The sequence below is a fragment of the Neopsephotus bourkii genome, unplaced genomic scaffold (assembly GCF_033783945.1).
Source record: "Neopsephotus bourkii isolate Nb327-2 ecotype Australia unplaced genomic scaffold, CSIRO-AGI_Nbou_v1 NB_168, whole genome shotgun sequence".
In the NCBI taxonomy this organism is placed as follows: Eukaryota; Metazoa; Chordata; class Aves; order Psittaciformes; family Psittacidae; genus Neopsephotus; species Neopsephotus bourkii.
Window position 1 is genome coordinate 17,872,928 of NW_026900684.1, and position 23,689 is coordinate 17,896,616.

Genomic DNA, 23,689 nt, shown 5'->3' on the forward strand with positions numbered 1-23,689 from the left:
TTTGAAGAATGTGCTATGAGGCTCTGACTGTGACTTGGGAGTTGGGTTTTTGTCTTATTCTCTGATTATAGTCACTCACAACCCCTGCACCATCAGGAAATGTAACAAGACAGCAGCTCACTGCTTTGATGCAGTGGTGTTCTGAGTCTACCAGTCCTTATGGAGCCTTACTGTGTTTCTGGTAACTCGCTGTTATAAAGCTGACTGGAGTGGTCCTCTGTAATTTGTAAAGCTAAACAGGATCATGTCAGGAGACTTTGGTAGAAGGAAATTTTGCTCATGTATTTAGAAATATTACAGTATTTTAAACATTGAACAATTTGACTGTTACAAGCTTCCTTAAACGTTAAGAAAGTATCTCTGCTGCCTGGAAGCATTGTTGAAAACAGGAGCATATACAAAATAATGAACTGCAGCTACGATACTGAAATAAATTAGTATTTCTTAGTTCCCAATTTTACTTTAGATTACAGTCAGCACTAACTGTGTTCATTTTGCTGCGGCTCAGTATTTCAAAGAGAAATTGATCTTCCTTTTTTTTTTGTTTCTCATTTAAAATTTGCTTTATGTATCTTTTAAATTTTTAAAATGTTAAAACATGCCAAACAGATGATGTGTTCTATTAGCCATATATAGCTACACTAAAGATCTGAAAGTTCCCTTGTTAAATGTCTTAAATATTTAATTTCTTATCTGTATAAGCGATTTTTAAGTTTCTTCTTCATTAAGATTTTCTCATATCTTCTCTTACTATTCTGATTTTTAAAATATTAGATGAGTAAAGCAAAGAGATTCCTTTTCCAGCTGAAGACATGGGATGATGGGAAATACACAGCTGCTTAATCTGTTTTCAGGAGTCAGAAATCTGTTTTCAGAAATCAGGCTGGAGAATATAAAAAGTAAATACCATCAGAAACCCTGAAGAAAACATTATTTAAGCCTTTTATGTTCTGGTCAATGCTGATGAAGTCATCTAGATCCTTTTACATAATGTGTCCTTTTAATGGTGGAAATTGACTTCTTGGCAGCTGTACAGTGCAGAATAAGATGAATAAAGTTCTGTTCTTATTTCAAAATACTCTACTAAGAAAAATTCAGCCTTCAGTTTTATCCATTTGATGTTAGTTAAACCAACTGTTAAATTAAAGAGAGCACATTTGGAAAAAAAGAACCACCAAATAAATTTGAAACATTGATTGTTAGTACTTTTTGGAGAGGTATTTTATTTCTTCTTTGGATCCTGACCCTGCTGGGGCAATAGAAGGGTGTAGCACTAACAGTCATGAGTCCACGATGAGAAACTGCATTCAACTCCTTTATTTCTTCATGAAGGTCTTGCTGGGTCTCCATATCATGTGGCATCCTGCAGGAACCTTATCCCATGGTTTACCTGGGTACTGGAAATGCATGTATCCTTGTAAGGATAGGAGCAGTAAATATGTCTCTGATTCTGTTTTAGCAAAGCATGTGTGTTTAATTTCATCATGGTTAATCAAAGCCTTGAAATCTATGTGTAGATACTCATGAATTCACTGTGGTTCTGTGGTTACAGGGATTCTAAAGTTTTTACAGAAATGGTACTGCAGTCCCTAATGCAAATCTCTAGTGTTTCCAGTTCCTAGGATGAGCTGACAGCTGGTTATGACTCAATTATCATTTCCTATGACTTGTCTCTTGCACTCCTGAAGATTCAGAAGTACTGGAATGTTTGCAAAAGTAGCAAGCAAGAACAGTGCACACTTCCTTATGTGGCATGACAAAACGATCAAATGGCTTGTTTATTCCTCTTAAAGCTTTGCAGATTTGTAGCTACCACAACTTTAATGATGAGTAAGAACTACTCACTCAAGGAAAGAGATCTAATGGTGGCTGGAGGGAAGCAAAATTGAGTGTGTGTTCCAAATAAGGCAATGTGTGGGAAATAAATTCGTTACATACTGAGTATCTGAGCAAAGGCATGTGTCATGTTTCCTTAGGTTATCAACAGAAGATGTGTAGAAGCAGCAGTGATGACGGGCCTGGCACTCAATTGCAGCATAAACAAGAGGTCCTTGTTCGACAGAAAACACTATTTCTATGCAGATCTGCCTGTAAGTATGCAGTATATCTGGTCCCTTTACGGCTGTGGGATAGGGCAGGTTGGGAGCATATATGGCAGTAGGGGATGAGTAAAGAGATGCTTTATCTGTTTTCAGTCAGTGTGCTGCTCACCCCAACGGGATGCTGCACTGTGCCCTGATGAATAGGCAGCTGTACCCTGGTGCTCACTGATTGAATATGATTGCTGTGATTGCTGACTCCTTGCTTAGCTGCACGATTCCAGGAGCTAATGTAATTGAATTGGGAGCTGGAGCTGCTTTGCCCCTTAAGTTCTCCATTCCTGGTGTTTAGCACTAATTGTCTGTTAGGGTAAAAGCAGCCTGATTATAGTCCTTCATTTAAAGTGAATGTATAACAAACACAGGTTCCAGTGGTATAAACATAACAGTGTCTTTCTGTGTGTGCTTAGGACATAAAAATATTTAATTTCCCTGTAAAATGTTTGCGGTAGTTCCACGAAATTAACAAAAAAAAAACCCACCAAACCCGCACCTGAGAAACGGAGCCTTTGCAGTGTGGTTCGTTGGTAGCTTTCATGTTATGTAGAAAGTGTCATTGGAAGTCAAATGCATTTTGTCACATTTGATACGGATGTAAAAATATTGGAATAATTGAAGAACCTGACTTCTGTCATTGCAGCAGGATGCAGCAGTTCAAGCCTTCTTTTCTATTTTAATGAAATGAAAACTTTCTAATGTTAAACATCTTTTTTTTCCTTGTCAGATTATTTGTGCTGAAGGTTCATTTGAACCCTAATCTGTCAAAGGGACTACACTAGTTTTAGTTCCCCTGATTTGGGGGTGAAGAGCTGATGACTACATCAAAGGAAAAAACCTATTTCTATTTTATCCGAGAAAGATGAGGTGTTTTAGCTTATCCTCTCTTTAGGTGAGGTGTCCCTGACATCCTGAGAAGCAGAGTGGGAGATTTCTCAGGTCCCAAATGAACATGTAGAAGTGCTGTATTACTAACAGAATTATTTTCTCTTCTACTGTTTTGTGGCAGATATTCTGAACTTGCACAAAACATCTTCAAATACAATTGCTTCCTGCATTAGAAAGAGAATTATATTATATATATATTCCACTGGAGACCTGGATCTCAAAAGAGATTTCTGCTCTGTTTTATTCTAGGTTGGGAACTTGTGGCTGTTCTGTGAAGTTGATGTAATTACTGATTTAGTTTCTGGGGATAACTTTTCTAATATTTGTAAGCCATTAGGAGGCCCTTTTTCTGGGGGCTCTGTAGTGAGCTAGAATCATAGAATTCTGGGAATGCTTAATGTAGACTTACTAGTTTGAATTGCCAGTATGTTGGGTTTTCTTGTTTGTTTTGGTTTTGGGTTTTTTTTTCCATGTAAAACTATCTTAAAGTTCATTTCCAGACCTGAAGGAGAAAAAAGTGAAATAGCAGGAAATAAATATTACTTTCAGAATTCATTTACACATCATAAAGAAACAGCAAAAATATCACAGAGATGTTTTCAAAGCACCTTTGGTGCTTCGGCTGTTAAACTGAAAGCTATCTCTCATATTCTTATACTGTGTGTTGCTACCAGTTTGCTGCATAGAAGCTATATATAAGGATGTTGTCATAGGAAAGAAAGCACATCCATGTATTTAGAGGAGAAAGGTAGGTGGAATAAGGTGTGTACAGCACCAAGTGGGCTGTCATTGTCTGCATACATGAAGTACAGGATCCTTTGGTCAGATAAGCATGGAAATTTGGTCAATGAGGTGCTGACACATTTTACTAGCTTGAAACATGTAATTCCGGCTTTCTACTGGCTGACTTCTGCAGTTTAAGCACTGACAATAAACTTCCCCACCTGCATTTCATTGTGAAACAGTCGAGTCAGGAACCCTGTAATAAGATGCAGAGTTTAGGCTAATGAGCTATGTAGAACAAATAAAATAAATCTAGCTCTTAGAGTCATTTGACAGTGGGCTTATTGTTGCTCTTGAAAATGGGGCTTTGGGTGGAAAATGGGATTCTTGTTATTTATTGTCACTCACAATTTAAGGTTCTTAAAAAAATATAATGAGATATTTTAGGAGAAGGGAAGAGCTGTGCAATTAACATAGGTTGCAGAGAGTCAGTGACTGTATTTTTCTCATAGTTTTCTTTATAGTGATAACGGCTAGAAGGTCATGCACTTCATTGCATATATAAATAGAGCTATTCACAGGAGCAGACCATTGTTCTCCATCCCAATGTATTGTCACTTTCTCTACATTTTCGAGTAAGCTCATCGTCCCTGCAAAACATGCAAAAGTTCCTCCCAATTCATTAAAATCTGCCAGGCTTTTTGTTTAATTCTCACCAGTGAGGGCATGAGCAGGCTAGGGAGGAGGAAGAAATGGGGTCCCTATCTCAGCAGAGTAATTGATTTCACTTCTATATTTTTACATTATTGCAGGTATTCCAATACCTTGCCACTGGCACCCCCTTTTCTGAATAGTATTTCCCCCTTTGGAGTTCCAGGCATGAGGTGGCATTTATCAGCTTGTGCTTTATGTGGGATTGTGGTCTCTATCTTTAAAACTGCTACATGAATGAAATTGGGTTTTCTTATTTCTTGATTCCACACAAATTACAGACCTCCCCTGCTTCTCTCTGCTCCCCTCTGATGAGAATAGTTCTGGACAGGTAGAGAGGGATGTTCATTCTGGTGGGAGGATGAGTGATAGTCCCAGTTTGGGGATGGAGGTACGGTAACTGGCTTCAGACAAGATTTAACATGATCACAGAACCGCAGGCTTGGAAGAACCTCTTCCAGTCCATTTCCTGTCCCCAGGCAGTGTCAGTGAAATTTATGTAATGCTTGGCAAGTAGTTGTGCAGTTGACTATTGATTATTTCTGCATTGCTTGTATGCAGAAGTGCTTTTATTTTTTTCTAGACTTCTAAATTCTCACACTTATGTTGAATTCTATACCTATCTTCTACCTCACTTCCTTTCCAGCTAAGCAAAGTAACTTCTGAATTTGCATGTTCTGTTCTCTTACATAGGTCACTGTGGAAGATGTTGCATTTTCAGTTTTGTTCTTAGTCTATAATATTTGCAGTTGGCTATGCTTTTGCTTTCCAGAAAGTGTTTTATGTGATTATAAATCTAATTTCGTTGACAGGCTGGCTATCAGATCACTCAGCAAAGAGTTCCTATTGCGGTGAATGGAACTTTGTCATACAGTCTCTGCACAGACAACAAAATGAGCCAGATGGTAACCAAAACTGTGAGGATTAAACAAATTCAGTTGGAGCAAGACAGTGGGAAGAGTCTTCATGATGACACAAGGAGCCAGACTCTTGTTGACTTGAATAGGGCTGGTAGGCTTGGATTATTTTTCTGGTTTTCTCCTTTCTGTGTAAGATGAGTCATGAAAGGTGAATGGGTGGCAGGGAAGAGGTTCAAAATAATAACTCTGATGTCCTTGACAATAAAAATTGATCAAAATGACCATTACACTTGAAGCAGGGGTATACTTGGCCTTCTCTTTCCTGTTGGTTGATGTCAATTGCCAGTAGCAAGCTAAAAATCAGTTGGCTACAGCTTGCTCAAAACTGTGCATCAGTCACATAAAGCCACTCAGCTATTTTAGCTCTTTGTATGCATTGTTATTAATAAATAAATAAAGATGTAGTGAATCAAGCTTGTGTCTGGAAGGAGCAGCTGTTACAGAGTTTGTCAGTGCATGAGTCAGGCGTTTCTTGTAATGATCAGCTTTGAAAAATTGTAGATTTTCTCTTTAAACTTTGAAATTCGAAACAAAATGAGCTAAATCAGCACACAACATGGGTTGCAACCTAGATGGCCTAGCCTAACTGGCTCCAGTGTCCATTGAAGTTAAGGGCTGTGGCTGCTCATGTTCTTTGAAAGCTGGATACTGAAGCTAAAAGCTAGACTGCATCTGTTTACAGTTCTGTCTGTTCCAGAATTAGTTCAAGATAAATGAATTTGAACCTGGAACTGGATTGGCTTTACATGAGAGTTCTTCTAGAGAAAAGCAGGAGAAGATTGTGTTCTTCTGATCTACACGTCATCAAAGGGTGGAAGGTTGTTTGTGGTTTCCTTTAAAAAATAGAAGGAAAAGTTTTATAGCAAACTGCAGCTAGGCCCATAGTGAGAGCTACTGAATAATGCATTGGGGTTTGTTTTTTTTTCCCTTTTTAGCTCAGAAAAACCCCAAGTGCTTTCATATGTTTAGCCAGTTGCACTCTAACATGCCAAGATCAAAAGCTATTGTTGAAAATCTCCTGTCTCTTTCCCTGATAGGAGTCGGCCTCATGGAGGTTGTCATGGAGCCTGATATGTGCTGTGGGGAAGAAGCAGCTGCAGCAGTCAGAGAGCTTCAGCTCATTCTTCAAACGCTTGGGAGCAGCCACGCAATCATGGCAGGTACTGAAGGGGGAAGGGCATCTTCCCTTGTCACCAATAATTCTCTGCATTTCCAAGAGTTTTGCAGCTTCTGGTTATTTTGCTTTCTGTCTTTTGCTATTCTGTCTGTTGTTTTTAAAATCCTCAGGGCCTCTCCTAATGTCTGCCATGCTTCAGGTGCCCGTGCAGGCCTGCTTTTGTCTGCAGAGCTTTGCAGTGCTAGATTTTATATGGCCTCACACACAATATTTTTACAGGATAGGTCTAGGCAGGAGGGAATATCCCCAGGGTTGTTGTGGTTTTCCCTGTCTGTCCTCAACTTGCTTGCTGTAGCACTGTCATGCAGAAGATCTGTTTTAAGGGTTAGTTGCAGAATATTGAAGTTACAGGACGGGACAATACAGTGGGAGCATGGATCATCTTGTAAGTTGTGTCAGGTCTCAACTAGTCATAGGGTGGTATAGGCAATAAACTTGTGCTGGTGTCATGGGTGAGATGAAGTAAATGACAGTGCGTAGTGGACATGGGTGCTGGGGTTGATTTAAGAACCAAGACTGCTGCTTTTACCCTACTTGGTCATTTCACACTTTATCTTTTCCTCCCCTGCAACATTATGTTCACTAGATCTCAACTTGTACTACTACTAGGGAGATCACTGCTGGTCTGGGCAGGTAGGCCAGAAAATTGTGTTTATGCTGTGCAGCATGTTTGCAGATACCAGCATCAGGTGTTAGAGGCCAGTGTCACTAGGCATCCGCTGGCATTTGTCTCAGACATCTCTCAGGTCTTTGGGATCCTTCCTCGCCTTCGAGATTGTTTTAGGCAAGATTGCTACTATCTTTCTGAGCCACTTCCTCTTGTGGGAAGCCCTGCGTTTGCCACCAGCTCTTCTTTCTGGAACCCTAAGGCCCCAGTTTTTGCAGTAAGTGATGTGCAGAGACACAGAATGTGATCAGCCTCCTAACTGGTAACTGTCTCATATTCCTCTATTAATTGGAGGATTCAGGTCATACCCCTTCTGCTCAGTCCTAATGTTACCAAAATTTACAACCAGCCCATGATTACAGCTAGCAAATAGTAGGCTTCTGCTTGAGAGTTTAAAAGAACAGCTTTGGGTATTCATCCCCTCCACACATACACCCAGTTATCAACTGCCTATTAGTGTTTACAATGTAAACTGTATTTTTGCCTGTGACAGTTGGCCTTACTGTTCTGGCAACAAATTCAGTCCACAGTGAGAAATGAGTCGGAGTGGTCCCTGTATCACCCGATAAATGGGATCCAATAAATGTTGCTAGTGATGCAAATCTAATTTAATATGGGGGGAAATAATAATTGCTAGACATTATGTGTCTGCATCTTTTCTAATACTAGTGTTACACATGTCTAATGGGGCACAGCTGTTAATATTAAGCAGCCAGTTTGCATGTTTCTTCAAAGGCCTTCATGGAGATGCATACTCTCCTTTATTGCTATTGAATTTGGCCCTAAGATTGCCATTGGAATTGCACTATCATATCTTTTATCACAGTGAGATTTCTGACTTTAGGGGACAATTCCAGTTAAGGGAATATTTTTCCTCCAGTATAGTTGGCTTTTAAAAGTAATTGGAATTTTGTTTGGTTTGGTTTTGATTGCTTTTGTTTTTAAAGTGGTGGTTTTAGGGGCTTTCTACTGTAGTCTTCCCTCATCATAATTACTTTCTTTCAGATAAAAGTTTCACATTCTTACCTTAATTTTGCTTGTGTGTTCAGCACCCAGTTTTATCAGGTGTTATTTCATTACAGCTAACAGATGAAAAGATTATTTCATTGCAAAGTGAAAGAAGTTGGGCTTAAAGTGGGTTTAAAGGAAAAAAGCTTTTTTAAGAACATTTGGGGCCTGGCTTTCTTTTCTTATGCCTGATTAACTTTATTGTCTTGTCACACTGACACCTACATCCAAGTAGAAGCAGGTCATGTCTCAAAATGAAGCAAGGGCAGGACAAGTCTATTCCTTTTTTGGAACAAGTACTCATTTCACCCCAAAGAGGGAGCACATGCAAAACACTTCTCTTGAAAGAGATGTTGGGTTATTCCAGCACCTTTATCCTTCATTTGCATGTTTGGCAAGACTCTATAGAGGAAATTAGTGTGCTATCATCCAGCCTGCTTTTGCAGAGTGTACCAAGACCCCTCTAGTCCATTTACATCTATTGACTGGGAAGGATTCTGAAGCTGTAGCCATCTTCACAGGTTTTGCTCTGAGCTATTTTGCGCTCTCTTTAATAGTGCTACTGTATCTAAACAGGAAGTGTTTTGTTTCTTTTTATCTGTATTTGAAATAAAGTTAGAAAAGAGGAAGGCTACACGTGTTCACTGTGCGGTATGGGAAAAATAATGATTCTTTTTAATGCAACCTCTCCTGTTTGTTTATTCCTACTAGTTGATATACTGTGGCAAGCTTTTTCTTCTCAGAAGGGATGTCTTTAGAGGGACAAAACTGGGAAAGATACAATTACAGGTTACTTCTGGTCGAGTCATTAAAGATCTCCAAGGTTAGAGATTTCACATTAGTCCATTTCGGACTAAAAGCGCAGGATGCTTTTATATAAAACTTTGTATTCAGTTTCAGGTTTTGGCAACCAGGGGCATTGGGGGTGGGGGTGGAATCGCAGCTTCTTGCAGGAGAGGGAGAAAATTACAGAAAAAATCTGCTACTCACAGTTTGTCCCTGAGCTGTAAATTTCCAAGAACACCTTAGTAAATCTGTTCAACATAACTGTAGGTTCCTGTGTTCCATGCGAGGGCAATACGTACCCATCAAACTGTAATTCCAAAAGTGGGGGGGTTTGCTGCTTTTAGAGGAATGGAAGCTCACAATCCACCACTTGCTTGTGTAATTCTTCCCTTTATTTAAGAGCTGTGAATCAGAAGCTTTTTTCACTGTATGGCATAGAGGATCTGTGCTGCACTGCACCATGCAGTTTTCTCCGAGAGGAATTATAAGCAGTAATTAAAACCAAACTATTGTTCTAGGAAAATGTTGAATTATTAGAGGCAGTGACTTGAGGTGGAATCACAAACAGAAAGCTCTGGTGAGGTGGTTGGTACTCTTTTCTGCACATACAGAAGCTATTAATGCTCTGCACATAACATGCGGTTTATAAATGCATGCCAAGGTTTTTACTCCAGTTTACAGGGCAGGCTATTCTGTTGATAAAATTTCCTTTTACAGAGGGTCAGCTGAGAGTGGATGCCAATGTTTCTGTGCATCACCCTGGGGAGCCTTATGGAGTGAGGACTGAAGTGAAGAATATCAACAGCATACGATTCCTGGCAAAAGCAGTAGGTAAATGATGGTTGCTTCATTAAAAGAGTATTGTAGACACTTCATGTGGTCTGACATGAAATGTGTCAGCCTTAGAGTGCAGAAATCGGTCTCAAATGCCCTGACTGGCTTTGCCTGGGTGTCCCTTCCATGCACCTTGACTGTGAGTCCAGGAGTCCCATTTAAGCTCAGGCTGAGGCCTTCAGACTTGGTCTAAGCTATGTGTGCCAGTTTTCAGCCATGAAGAGGTCCACTCCTGGTGGACCTTTCTGTAGTCTTGTTCACAATGCTGTCTCTGGATTTACCTCCTTCTGCTTCTGACTGCACTCTGTGGATGGAACCTAGACCCAGCTCATCCTCTCACCTTGACTGGGACTGTCAGTCAGCCCTGTTAGTAGCACATGCCCCTGCCCATGCTGTTCAGACTAGTGGGGCTGCACCAGATACCAACGGCTGTGCCTGTGCTGTGGTCACCCTCAGCTTCTGGCTTATTCCTTCTTATGGAGCGGCCCTGCTCTTGCTGCTTCCTGACAGAATAAATCTTAGTATGGGGTACTCTGGGGATAGCAGCCATATTAGTTTGCAGTTTTGTTACAGAGGTAACCCTCTGCCTGCAAAAAGAATAAAACAGATGATTCAATACCTAATATGTTTATTATTGAAATATATTAGCAGTAGCTTTGTGTCCTCCAGTGTAGAGGATTGCTTTCCACTGAGTATGGTAGGTGGTGTGTATGAAGTTCACATGCAGATTGGGTATGAGCAAGAAGAGATGATTACTGGATCTGCAAAAGAAGACTCAACTGGGTGATTTGGAAGGTCACTAGGAATGCATTGCTTGGCTGCAGTGCCTGGGAGAAAATGTTTTCTATTTAAAGGAAATGAAAGAAGATGAGGAAAACTTGCAAAGAAGAAAATAGTTTTGGAGAGAGAGACAGTGACTGATAATTCTGCCTGTAACTACTGTGGTTGATTTCATTAAGGTTAAAGCAACAAACTTATTCTGTTACTACATAGCAGTGAAAAATGAAATACTGGAGTGTGCAAAAGCTAATAATGCACTATAATAAGCTTACTCCTTTTTCTTTTGGTTCTGTCAGACTATGAAATACAAAGGCAAATTGAAGAGCTTGAAAATGGAGGAACAATTCTGAATGAAACAAGAGCCTTTGATTCCAAGCTTGGGTGAGTTTTTATTTTGAAGGAACATCAGGAATAGCAGCTTTAGAGTGCCATGGATACCTAGTGACAGGATCAGGAGAGGTAACGTGCTCAACTTCTCTCCTCTAAAGCTAATGTTCATAAGCATAGCCTCCTCACAGATAGTAATATCTTCTTAAAGTTCAGACTTTTTCACAGCAGACTGTTATGTCAAGCAGGAAAATAACTGTCCTCTTACTTACACACATTCTTTGAAGTGGCTTTGAGAAGTTTTTCTGATCTTCATGAGGCAAGTTTTTGCCATAAAACTAGTTCTGTGGTGTCCTTCTTACCACATCTTACTTGTTTTGGCTTTATTTTAGGTGCACTGTACCAATGAGAGACAAAGAAGGAAAACAGGATTACCGGTAATTTTTGTATTTTGTCAAATAAAGTTAACATTTCAAGAACTGATAATTTAGGAGATCGTTCCTTAAGTGTAGTCGGTGTAATGAGCATGTAAAGATAGCACAGTGAGTATATATTGGAAGTTTACTTTCCACTGGAAGGGGAAGAGACCTGTCAAAATCAGTGCTAGTCTGAGCAGTTCAGATCTAGAACTGTCTCATCTCTGCTAAACCCATAGACCTTTCCCAAAACCTAAGTGTGCTCAGAGTGGGTAAGTTGAAAGTTTACTTTGTGAAGCTAGTACAAGAGTATTCTTAAGAATACAAGAGTATTCTTAAGAAAGCCTGACATAAAACTTAAGAACATTTGGAGTTAAGCATTACTCCCTATTTAAGTAAATACCAAGGGAAATGGTTTTCAGATAGCAGGCCCTGCCTCTCAGTGCTTAAATTCTGTGATCACAGATCACAGTTACTCTTTGAAAATCCTAACTACTATTAAAGTGTGTCAGCATTCATAGGCAGGTTTCTACCTTAAGGTCTTTGTAGACCTAATGAAGATGTTCACCTTGCTAAGTACTTCTTGATTTCACCAGTGGGATGTGACAGCTATCAAACCATAAACAGCCACCCAAGAAAGATTTAGCCAGAGGGTGAGGAGACAAGGTTCTGCTGGGAACAAGTTGCTGGTGAAGTGTTGCAAAGTAGCAGCACAGCTGCTTAGTGCTCTAGCATGGGAGGCCGTCCCAGTGGTGTCTGGAGGTTAAGAGTGACATAGTTCAGTGCTCTGGGCACTCTTTCTCCTGCTCTCTACATGCCTGCCCCCTCTCACGCTTAGATTCCTTTTAGTGCTGATCCTCCCAATGGTTCCCTGGCTGTTCATTCCAGAGACAGTCTTCCCGTTACTCCCAGAGTTCACTTCCCAGCTGGAGAATTCTGTAGGAGAACTTTCAGAGCCTCTCAGCTTTGCCATATCTGTGTCCCTGTTAAATCTATGTATATTCTACCGCTGATCTTACTAGAGCAGAGCAAGGATAGGAAAACATTTCACAAACTTAAAATCTACTTTTTAAATTACTGACTGAAGAAATGCAGCGGAAAAGTCAGTGATAATTTTGTGAATCCCTTATTATGGTAGGTGCTGGCATGAGGCTTATTTAACAAGATTTATGCAAACAAATATGAAAGAAGATCCATTAAAGCCTAGGCAAAACTTGGGAGTTTGAGGTATTTCAAATAAAGACCAGAAAGGTTATTATTGGTACTAAGATTATTATCAGTGTTAAACTGGGAGGGGGGGTGTTGAGATTTATTTTTTTTTCCTGACTTAGTGCTGCACATGATATTTTAAACTTAAGATCTGTGTTTAGGTAGATTTGAGATAGAAATTATTACAGTTAATGTAGAGGGTGCCCCATGTCCTTTATTCTGATACCTTTGAACCCTTCATTTGATCATGTCAGAATGAGGTTCGTGCTTCAATCACAGTCATTTGAGTGGTTTGAATTTGCCCTTCTTTTTAAGGGAGCCTTTTGTTCTGTGGCAGCACCCTACTGTGCACAGTGACTTTGCTTTTAGCACAGCATGGGATTTCATAAAGACTTTTGAAGTTAGTCCGAAAAAAGTTACAACCTGCCCAGTTCACTCCTGGCCACTGGCTGTCAGATCTGGGTTTTTCCCTGCCAGTCCACTCCTGGTTTTATTCAGATCCACAATCCATGGTTGATGGCAGTAGGAGTGAGTTGTTCCCATATCTATTCTTCCTGGGTTTATTGGCATTTTTTTATTATTATTTTGGGGGCAGAAGTGTTTTATTTACCTGTTTTCCATCATCACCTCTTCAATAATCAGTGGCAAATACTCAAAGAAAACAGAGGCTTTTCAGAGGCTGTTTTCTCACTACTTAACAGTGATATAGGAAGCCATGAATTTTTAATAGTTTGTTTAGTTGAAAAAGTAATACAACTTCCAGGTAAATATAAACTTGTGATACACATTTTATTCCTTGTCCTTTAGCTTCTGACTGAAAATAACTATAATGGATGTTTTCATTTTTACTAGCTTCATGCCAGAGCCAAACCTTCCTCCATTGATTCTGTACGATACAAAATCTTTGCCAGCTAATATGAACCATCAGCAAGTGGTAAATATTGATTGGATTCATGAGAGACTTCCTGACCTCCCCAGTGTGAAGAGAGCAAAGCTTGTTGAACAGTATGGGATTCTTCCTGAACACAGCTTCACCTTATTGGTAGGTGTATTGATCAAGTGCTAAAAGAAGCCTGGAAACATCAAAAGTTGCATGGTTTTTGAAAAGATTAACAAATGTCCTATAAACCAGCTGTCAGCTCTTATGGATGCTTTTATTTGGAGATACATTCAGTGTGTGATTTGTATCTTGAAGCTGTATACATGAATGGTGTGGAAAAGAAACCATACATGGTGCTCCTAGAAGTGTTTCTCATGCAAGGTGCAGTCAAATAACTATTATTTAATATTGATCTTCTCTGTCTGCACATGGATGCACCCGTGTCTGACTACAGCAAACATGCAACTTCCTGCTGAAAAACCCTTGTCTGCAGGTGCCTGCTTCTCTTGGCTTTGGGTGTGGAGCAAAGCTGGGCACCTTGTCAGTATTTAACAAATTGGTAGATGTGTTTTCCTGACCCAGTGTTTCAGTCTTTCAGCTTCATGTGCCTGTTGATCTGGCTTACACTCTGTTTTGAAAAAACACAGACTTATCCTTAGGTAAATACACTGAGTGGCTGAACATCAACTTCAACCTCACCATGCAGTTTACTGGGGATAGGTTCAGAAGAGGGGATGAGGAGAGCAAAGGATGTGGCAAATACAGATTTAAATAAGGAAGTGACAGCAAAATGTCCTAACTTCCAAAATTATTCTAAAGGACTTTCAACTTCTTAAATACAGACTGGGTCATCTCCCTTTGCCAGTGGTAATTCTTGTAGGGAGTTTAGCATACGCACACAAGATTAGACATTTCATATAGCCAGCTAAGCTAGAACAATGTACTGCTTTGGTTACCTCTGTGATGAGTGGATGCAGGAGAAGGAGTTCTTTAGAGTAAGATTCAGAGTGGAACTGTAAGTACTTTTAGATTGCCCTCTGGAGGAGTTCCTTTCCTTTGACTATGAATGTGGGGAGAGCAGTGCACATAACTACATCATATCCCTCCTTTGTGTGTCTGTTATTTAATACACTTGTACAGAAGCTGATTCTACAGAAAAAAAAATGATTCTTCTGAAGAAAGTTGTTAGGAAAACTGCTCCTGTGGTTGTGTGCTATTTTAGTGAGTTGCAGACATTTCAGTGTTTGGTGGGCAGGTGAGTCAGAAGTCTCTTGAAGTTGTGAGGCTGCAGAGATAGCATTGAGAGGTGTTAGTAGTTCTTACCGTTCTATTTCAAAATGTGATTTTGCAGCCAGTACTCCTGTCCATGCATGTGGGCTTTTTTCACACCAACATATTTCTCACGTATTAAAATGAACAGAGCTCTGAAGGGTAGATGAGTCCTGAACCTTTTTTTCTGACTTTTTTTACTTTTTCTCCCGCTCTGTGGCGGCTTGACCCTGGCTAGTTGCTAAGCACCACAGTTGCTTGCTCATTTCCCTGCTGGTGGGATGGGGAAGAGAATAGGAAGAGCAAAATCAAGAAGACTTGTAGTTTGAGATGAAGACACTTACATGAAGGAAAGAAGAAGGGAAGAACCTGAAAGAGATGTGAATGCCATCACTCACCGCCTTCCACAAGTAGAGTAATGCGCAACCAGTCTCCTACCCATGGCAGTGACTACTTCCCCAGAAATCCCCTTCCTGTAGTTTTCCTGGTTGAGCAAGGCACTGTGTGGCGTGGAGTATACCCATGGTCAGAGTTAGCTGTCAAGGTTGTGTCACCACCCTGCGTTGTGCCTACCTGCAGCCTACTCACTGTGGTGTGCAGACTGGGAGAAAGTACTGCTCAGCAGCAGCCAAAGCACCAGTGTGTTGTCAGCACTGCTTTAGTCACAAATCCAAAACACAGCACCCTCTTCAGAAAATAAACTCTGTCCCAGCCAGACCCAGTACACCTAATCCTTTAACTTGGCATCAACACACTTGTTGGCCCATTTCAATTCTGCTAGTATTGATGACTTCTGCTGCATCAGAAGTTATCACCTACATCTATATATTTGCCTCATCAACTGCCCTTTCTTTCCAGCTGTTCTCTGAAATCCACTATTGCCTTTGCTTTTTCCTTTTAGCTTCTTTTTTTTTTTCCTTTTTGCAACACATAAGACAATTAATGATCTCCAAGCTGAAATTTGGGATTCAGTTTGTAGTAGAATAATGCATCCATTTGAATGCATGAAGTGAACACATTCTTTATTGTGGGTCTTCTTTTATTGTGAATTAGAATGTCAGCATGTATACTTTCCATAAAAGTTGCTTGCTTGTTCACTGGGAGACTACTTAACCTTAATTCATCTGAAAACGGTATGTCTGTTGCTGTGTTAAGCTTACATCAGAAGTTGCAGGAGATTGCTGATAGGGCCAGATGCACAAATCTAATGAGTTTTCTTTCAGGTTAGAGCGCCCAGGAGTGCTCATTAAATAAATGGCAGTGATAGAGGGACAACTCTTAAAATATAAAATCTCTGTGCTGTGCCAACTTGTTAGAGAAAGGATTACACGTCGAAGTTGTAATGAAACAATACCATACTTCAGCATGCAGGTTAGTTTCTGAGCTCCCTTCAGAGATTTATTCTCGTACAGTAGCTGCCTATTGGTACTGCAGTACTGAGAATCTGAGACGTCCTGCTTTGCAGTACAGAATGTACTGAAATGGGAGGGGAGCATTACCTATTTGTATCTTTATGGCTGCACTTTCTTAAGTGTAAACTGGTATTTTTTTGACAGTTCTATATAAATTGTGAAAATAATTGAAGCTTCTGATTCTGATTTCTTACGTGTAAAGAAACAATTCTTTGAGCTGTGCAGTCTACAGAGTATTTTAGTACTTGATTTCTGCATGCAGTTCCTGCTTTGCTGTGTAAACTGGTAGGCTGGCAAATACTTCAGTCAAGAAGGATCTTGGACAACTTTGCCAGTGATATTATATTTTTGTCTTGCTTCCTGGTGAGTCAAAAAATGAGATGCATTGGTATAGACATGAATGTCTATGTTTTGCTTTTAGAGAGCATGCTGAGGTTTGGGGATGTCCAACCAAAAAATAGATCAATTGGAAAAAAAGTCTCATTTGAATTGGAATTCCTTTCTCATTTGAATTCCAGACCTTCCAATGCATTTACTGTTCCTCTGTTTACTTAGAAAGTGGCCATTCCACTTGGGCTTTGGCTTCCTGCTGTGGTGGAACAGTTACGTTGGTGAATCCTTTGAACGGTCAAAAGTGGGATGCTGTAGAAGCTGGTTTTGACCATTTTGTTTAAGACATGCTGTCCTTGTACGTGTTGGCGTGCAGGTGAATTTAAGCTTATTTTCAGAATTTAAAGAACTTGTAAGAACCTGTAGGAAAAAGTTTGAACTTTGGTTTCTCAGCTTGTCTGCTTTATTAGGCTAGATTTTCTGGGCTTTTTTCCCCAACAATCTCTCACATTTTGGCAGCAGTTATCTCACAGTTGGTTATTGTGGGAACAGTGATGGTGAAAATGGGAATAAGAAAGCACAGAATGACATTTTATTTGTGAACATTGATGTAGTTTTCTTCTTCAGTTCTTTGGGAAACGGTGGTGTTTAAAAGCATAAGCTTGCATTGCAGATCCAGTGCCCCTAAAGATTGTACCTGTGGTATTCTGTAAGATTATGTATTGCTTTAAACTTGTTTAAAAAACATCTGAAATCACTCCTCCAGCAGTTTTTTGACATTTCAGGACTATTAAATGATCATTTTAAACCATGTCTAAAAAAGAAATTTGCATCTGGTCAAAATATTGGTGTGTCAGGTTTCATGCCAGTGAGACTCTTAACTGAGAAAGTTACAGCCTATTTGGTGTGTAATGAGAGCACCAAGTGGGCCTGGATCACAAACACAGAGCTGCGATTCCAGATTTCTGGTTTTCCTGCTCTGAAGATTAAAATACATTATTCGGAACTAGGGAGAACAGTCAAGTTTAGCATTCCTGTAAACCAGCATGCTGGAGTGTGCAGTGGTTTACAGTTCAGATCTGTAACAAGGGTTGGGGGGGGGTGTTGGTGGTTGGGAGTCAATTTGGCATGAAGGAAGTTGACTAAAACACAGAACAAACTAAAATCAAGTTTGAGTAGTGCAGTGTGTAGAAATGAAAGTAATGAAGTTATGCCTACTTTTTTTCCTACTATGACAAGAAAATAAGAAAAATGTTTCCTTTCTGTCAATCATTTTGGTGTTTTGATATTCTGCCTCATTCATTTAGGTCAAGCACTGGGTTTTCCTACTCTTTGGAGAGTACAATAAATACAAAGGAATTTTGAGGAGTATGATTTTATATGCCCTAGTAGTGAGTGTGGGGTTTGGTATGTGGTAGCATGTGTAAATCTGAGTATTTCTGGGCTTTTTTGCTCTTGCTGCCTGGAAATCATGTGAGTATGTTGTCTTTGACTTGGGAAGGTCTTACAGCAGGGTCAGAGCCATAGCTCCAGCCAGGCTGATGATACCCAGAGGTCTTCATGTGCCCGCTGCTAGAGATAAGCTCTCTAGCCTACACATGATGGTAGCGTGGACATGCTGTGCTGGAGTTGCGTAGCCTGTGTTCAGCCATGTGGCAGCTGCAGACATTGTTTTCGTGTGCATTTCAATGTTGTAGCGAGATCTACTCTGTGTGGAGTGTTTGTGAAACCTTCTGCAGCACGTGTAAAGAAACCAGCCTTTATATTTGCTCATTTTCCTATATAAATTAGACAGGTGGTTTTGTGGAAGGGAACCCACTGTTTAAATAATCATTGTGTGTTTGCGCTAGTGAATCCTGAGGTGAATTAGAAAGAGTACAGTACTTAGGAATGCATCATTTTAGCTATTCAACTTAACACACACACACAGTTTTTGATCGAGTTTACTGTACTTTGGTACAGTATCTGCCTTTTTTTGAGGTTTGTTGCTCTAGTCTATTTAGCCTTAATTTCTCAATCAAATTTCACATAATTTGATTACAAAGTAACTGCTAGTTAAATTTATAAGAGCACTGGAAAAAGAAGTGAATTGTGTCTGTGCATATTAGATGGATAAGGAGGAGGAGGTACAAGATTAATGAGGTTTACCTTGGTTGACAAAAGACCTCAGTGGCTTTCCTAGGATGAGAACTTGGTTTCTTTGCTGATGGTCTCAAGGTAAAGGGGAGGGGTCTGATTTCTGTTACACCAGCTTTACAGCACGTCAGCCATCACTCCAAGTACATTTTGTTCTGTTTCACAGAACAGAGGACAGTAGTCTGCAGGCTTCTCAAAAGCCATACGTCATCACAGTGTGCTGTCTAGAGCTGTTGGAAGTTTGTGTTGTGAAAGTTTTGAGGAGGAAAGTCTAAAACTCTGTATTGCAATGGTGATAAATTGCCTTTGAAACCCAAGGCAAATTAGGCTGTTTTGGTAGTGAGGTGTTTGAGGGGAAAAGTCAGGCTCTGGTATAGCATATACCTAAACTCTTTTTGCTCTGAATTGTTCCGAGATCTGCCTGCAGTCAGTATGTGCTTGGGAAACGTTTTTGCTGCGATGACAGTATACTTAGAATAGCTCCTTGGCTGTCTCTGAACTGTTACCTCTCAACTTCTGAGAGCTGGCTTGTCCCCCTGTGTTTTTATGCCACGCACTGCAGAAGTTCAGTGGCATGCTGGATTCGGATTCCTCCTTGAAAAGGTGGGAGGTGCCACTTACTATCTCTTCAACCTTTGGTAGACCTAATGAGTTCTGTGCTACAGTTAGAGATGCATCACTGCCTTGATGACAAACACCACAGCATTCAACAGACTGTGCAGTATCTGTTCTTCTAAAAACACTCTCAGATTTCACTTAAGCTATAAATTGAATCCCCTACTGTCATATCTTCTGAGCATTTAGGGTTCTGTGGGAAAGCCTACATAGCTTCTCTGGAGGAAAAAAAAAATTGAACTCTGCTTCTTACGTTATGACCTTTCCATATCATTGAAGGGTGAATGCAAGCTAAACTTATTCCTTCAATCCAAAATAAACAGAAGTGATTGCAAGACTGAGTGAAGTATCTGTAGACAGTTTCAGGAAAAGCCTCTTCTTGGTAAAAGGTAGTGTGGCAGCCTGTTAGATTGGCAGCATTATATTTGCTAGCATTATACTTACTGAAAACACATGAGAAGATGAGAAAGCTTCTCCTGAGATGCTAATTTTAGGGAGGAGTTAAGAGGAAGATCACAGTCATTTATTGGAAGCACCATTGAAACAGGCAGGCGGGCAGGTAAGTTGTGTGTACCTGTTCTAGGCATAACGCAATTTGTTTGCTGTTAACACTAATACAATTCCTCCAAAGTCTTGTGACTCTGCAGTGGATTCACTAAACCAAGTTTACTTTAGGATTGAGTATTTATGCTCCAAATGTATAGTTAATGATGTTTGCACTCTGGTAACATTTTGCTGCATTTAACTTTCCTTAAACAGAATGAAGATGGATTAACAGAATTCTTTGAAAATGTGGTAAAACATACCCAGATGAAGCCAAAGAAAGTGATCGGCTGGATTCTAAATGACCTGCTCAGTTATTTGAACCAACATTCCCTTACAGTAAAGGAAAGGTCAGGCTTCTTGATTACTACAGCTGTGAAACAAAAGTGATCCTTTCCTCATATGTCGTGGATCGTATAGTGTCACTCCGTTGCTCACTTGTACTATAGCTACCTGTAAGTTCATTGTGCTAGGTGCAGTACTGTGTAGGTCTTGACACTGTCATGCTGAATGAAGTTAATCAACTATCTTGCAGTAATCAGTCTTCCTTCTTTGGAATATGGCAATGGTAAGGTATAGTCAGGCTATCAATCCTAAAGCTGGGTAGAGTGTGTCTACTAGCTTGTTATGCTAAACTGTGTGATTTTTAGCCTTACCGTATAAAGTAACTTGTCCCCTTTTTCCCTAGCCCAGTCAGTTCTTCTGTCCTGGCTGACCTTCTGAACCTTCTAGAAAAAAAGGAAATTTCTTCTTCGGCAGCCAAGCAAGTAAGTACCTTCCCCATTTTACTGTACCTTGAATCTGTGGCTGCTTACTCCATTCATGTTGCAGTCTTGCGATCAGTGTGTGCCAGTGCATCAGCTGCTTTTAAAGGAAATCTTTTGAGTGTTGATGAAGGGTAAATTTTATATGTATACTATATAGATGGAAATGCCTCACGTATATAGTCTTACAGGTACATCTGCATATTCATTGTTAGAAGGAGGTGCAAACCAAATAGTAGATCTAAGCAATGTAAACTACAGTCACTTAAGTAGTCTTGCTCCTGAGCAGACTGGACACAAAAATCTCAGTTTCACAGTTTGAGTCAGTTAAGCTGAGACTGTCAGTTACTAGGTACTAAGGGGAGAATAAGGTCTATGTTCCTAAGCATTAGCATGTGGAAAAGGCTACAGCATAGTCACAGAAAGTTTTGCTATTGGTGTACCCTTGAGTCAGAAGTGGGTAAGTCTAGCCTTCCTTTCATTGCTGCTTCGAGCGAGGGCTGTCATGGACCTCTCAAGCAAGTTTCTCCATCCTTTAAAACGTCATCTTGCTTAGGACAGTCTGAAAAAGCAACTTGATGATTTGTATCTAAAATTGTGAACTGCTTATGAGTATGGTGACTGCTGTGCCTACAAACAAAATCTGGAGGGGTTTTGTGATAGGAAGTAATCTGTCATTCACCTTCAGTTGTTGCCAGCTTATTTATGTGGAATGCATTGTCTTTTCAAATGAATTAGTATCCTGTAGATGAATACATTAGGTGAGTGTTTCTTCTCAGGTGTTTATCAGTGAAAATTTTCATGAAGATACTTAACTTGCCTTGTCTGCTTTCAAACATTTAACACTGGAACACATAGGGCAGGTTTCCATCTTTTTAGCACATACTGATATAATCAAAGTACAGCTTGATAGCATTGAAGTCTGTTCAGGCTTTTAGTATGAATATAAACCGAGTGTAACTGTTGCAAATGGAGCTCTTTGCCCTACTTGGAGACATCTGAACTCCCTTGGTTGTTTTCTTTTTAGGAGATGCTTGTGGTTCTTACTGAGGTTGGTCTTGTTGGTCTGCTTCTGTGAACAGCCAGCTGCATATGACAGGTGTCATAAATAAGGATTTAAGTGCCCGACTTCAGGCATGTGCATTCGGAAATTTTGGAAAAGTAAAAGCTTCAAAAGGAGATAAAGTATTAATAGGAAAAGCATTGGCATGCAAAGCAGTTCTGTGCCTGCGGGGTTATGGCACACCCATCAGTTTGGTGTCTCCATTTGAAAGAGAAGCTTCAGAACTCCAGCCTTAACTCTGGGCTTCCTTGTGAAGGCAGAGACAGGGACTAATGCTTTTCTACAGGAGTTTTTTACCTTGTGATATATTTGTGTGCCAGCACTTCTGACAGGTTATGAAACGTCAGGAATTTCAGAGATGCTTTTCTTGTTTAATTACCAAATCCTTGCAATGAGCACATTGTGCTCAGTGTTCTAAAGTCGGACACAGAAATAACAATACTGTTAGCCATCACTGAGTGATCCCATCAAACTGCAGAAACCTTGCCACATTTAGAAAACTATTTTAGTTGCCTGGATGTCAGAAGAATAACAAATGTTTATAACAATTCTCAGCAGTAGGCAGATAGGGGATGGCCTGAGGGCAGAGAGGGCTATATATACACACTGGCAGATGAACTGCAGCACTTGGGGTGGGGGGGAACAAACTGCAGTGGTAGGGACAGATCCAATGAGAAAAGATAGAAGGGTTCCATGGGGTGAGTGCACAGACATGCAGACACATACATGCTCACTGCAGGAAGCTATTAACAGTTTAAATTTTTTAAGAGGTTTTGTGTTCTGTCTCTGCTGTATAAGGCAGCAAAACACAGGCAGATGAAAGCTGTGAACACTGATTATAGACACAGAACATTGTATGGTAGGATGCGTATGTCAAGGAAAGGGCACTGTGTGCTTAGATAATTACCACTTAGGTAATTACAGAGCTCACGCCCAACTTGCCATCAAATATAGCATCCTACTCCAGAGGTCTCCGAAGCAGCTCCAGACTGGCATGCCTGTGCAGAGGGGAACAGCTTCAGCTCTGCCTGTGAGCAGGGTGGTAGAGTCATTGTGTCCTGGGCTCCGGGACTTGCATAGGCGTTCTGAAGTTCACAGTGGGAGGTGCCCATGCTGCTCACCAGGGCTGAAACCAGTCTGAAGTGGTGGGGACCATGCCCAAGATAGGGCCCTAGTCCTGGTTTGCAGGGCTGGCAGTGGGTACGTTAGTGGTGTAAGGGGCCTGCCTCTGAGTTACGGCACTGTGGGAGGAGGCTGGGTCCTGCAGCCCGGAAGCAGAAACTTGCCCCTGCTGCTGAGAGACATGATGAAACAACTCCATTTGGACACCCTTGTGTGTTCTCTGGGGATCTGTAGCAAGGTACGGAGCAGAGCAAACCACAGGTCTTGTTTACTTCTGCAGTTGCATAGGTCACACATGTAGGAGTAACTGCAACAGACCCTTGGAACGCCTACTTTAAAGTAGAGAATAGGGAAATGAGTACAGTACACAAACCTAAACAGAACCATCTGCTTTGACAATTACGGCTCCACCATCTGGAGGACTGAACCCGGCCTGCCCCTCACTTTTGTTAGAGGCTGAGGGACAACTGCCAGACATTGAGATTTCCATCCTGGAAATGAGAGATGCCCCCAGGACTGACTCAAGTGGTACTGCCTGCTGCTTCCCTCCCACCCTTGGCAGCAAATCACTGCAGATAGGGTTTCCAGTTGGAGCATTCTCAGGAACAGCAGTCAGCTGGCACATTCACCAGTTGCAAAATGTTTGATATGATGCCCGTGGCAGCCAGACGTGTAAGTCCTGATTAATTCATCTTGACCAGTGGTTTGCTTGCTATGCCTGTGTATGTAGAGACTGCAGAACATCATTAAACTCTAATCACGCTCAGGTAGGAATCAATAGTAGAAACTACTGAGATTTCAGTAATGGAAACGAGGCCTGAGATTCTCGTTTTGGCTCTGGAGACTTCATCATTTGCTCCTCCTGTTCTGGTGCAGGCAGTTTGTGTAAATGACTTGAAATCGTTTTTTAAACTGCTTTCTTTAGATTCATACTCCGTGCCAGGTGGAGAAACACATTTTTAAAAGTGCATCTTTGACAGGTCTTGGCCACATCTCTTTCTGCTTTCCTACAT

At 40.6% G+C, this 23,689-nt stretch overlaps 1 protein-coding gene across 1 annotated transcript in view; it reads left to right on the forward strand.

Moving 5' to 3' along the window:
• The window catches only part of GATB (glutamyl-tRNA amidotransferase subunit B), a 42,860-nt gene that overhangs the window by 13,748 nt on the left and 5,423 nt on the right, over window positions 1-23,689 (forward strand). The window contains exons 3-11 of the mRNA XM_061374338.1: window positions 1,977-2,090; window positions 5,231-5,429; window positions 6,376-6,498; window positions 9,694-9,807; window positions 10,887-10,971; window positions 11,310-11,354; window positions 13,395-13,584; window positions 19,944-20,077; window positions 20,416-20,494. Coding sequence (XP_061230322.1) covers window positions 1,977-2,090; window positions 5,231-5,429; window positions 6,376-6,498; window positions 9,694-9,807; window positions 10,887-10,971; window positions 11,310-11,354; window positions 13,395-13,584; window positions 19,944-20,077; window positions 20,416-20,494 — 1,083 coding nt within the window. The remainder of the gene's footprint in view (window positions 1-1,976; window positions 2,091-5,230; window positions 5,430-6,375; window positions 6,499-9,693; window positions 9,808-10,886; window positions 10,972-11,309; window positions 11,355-13,394; window positions 13,585-19,943; window positions 20,078-20,415; window positions 20,495-23,689) is intronic.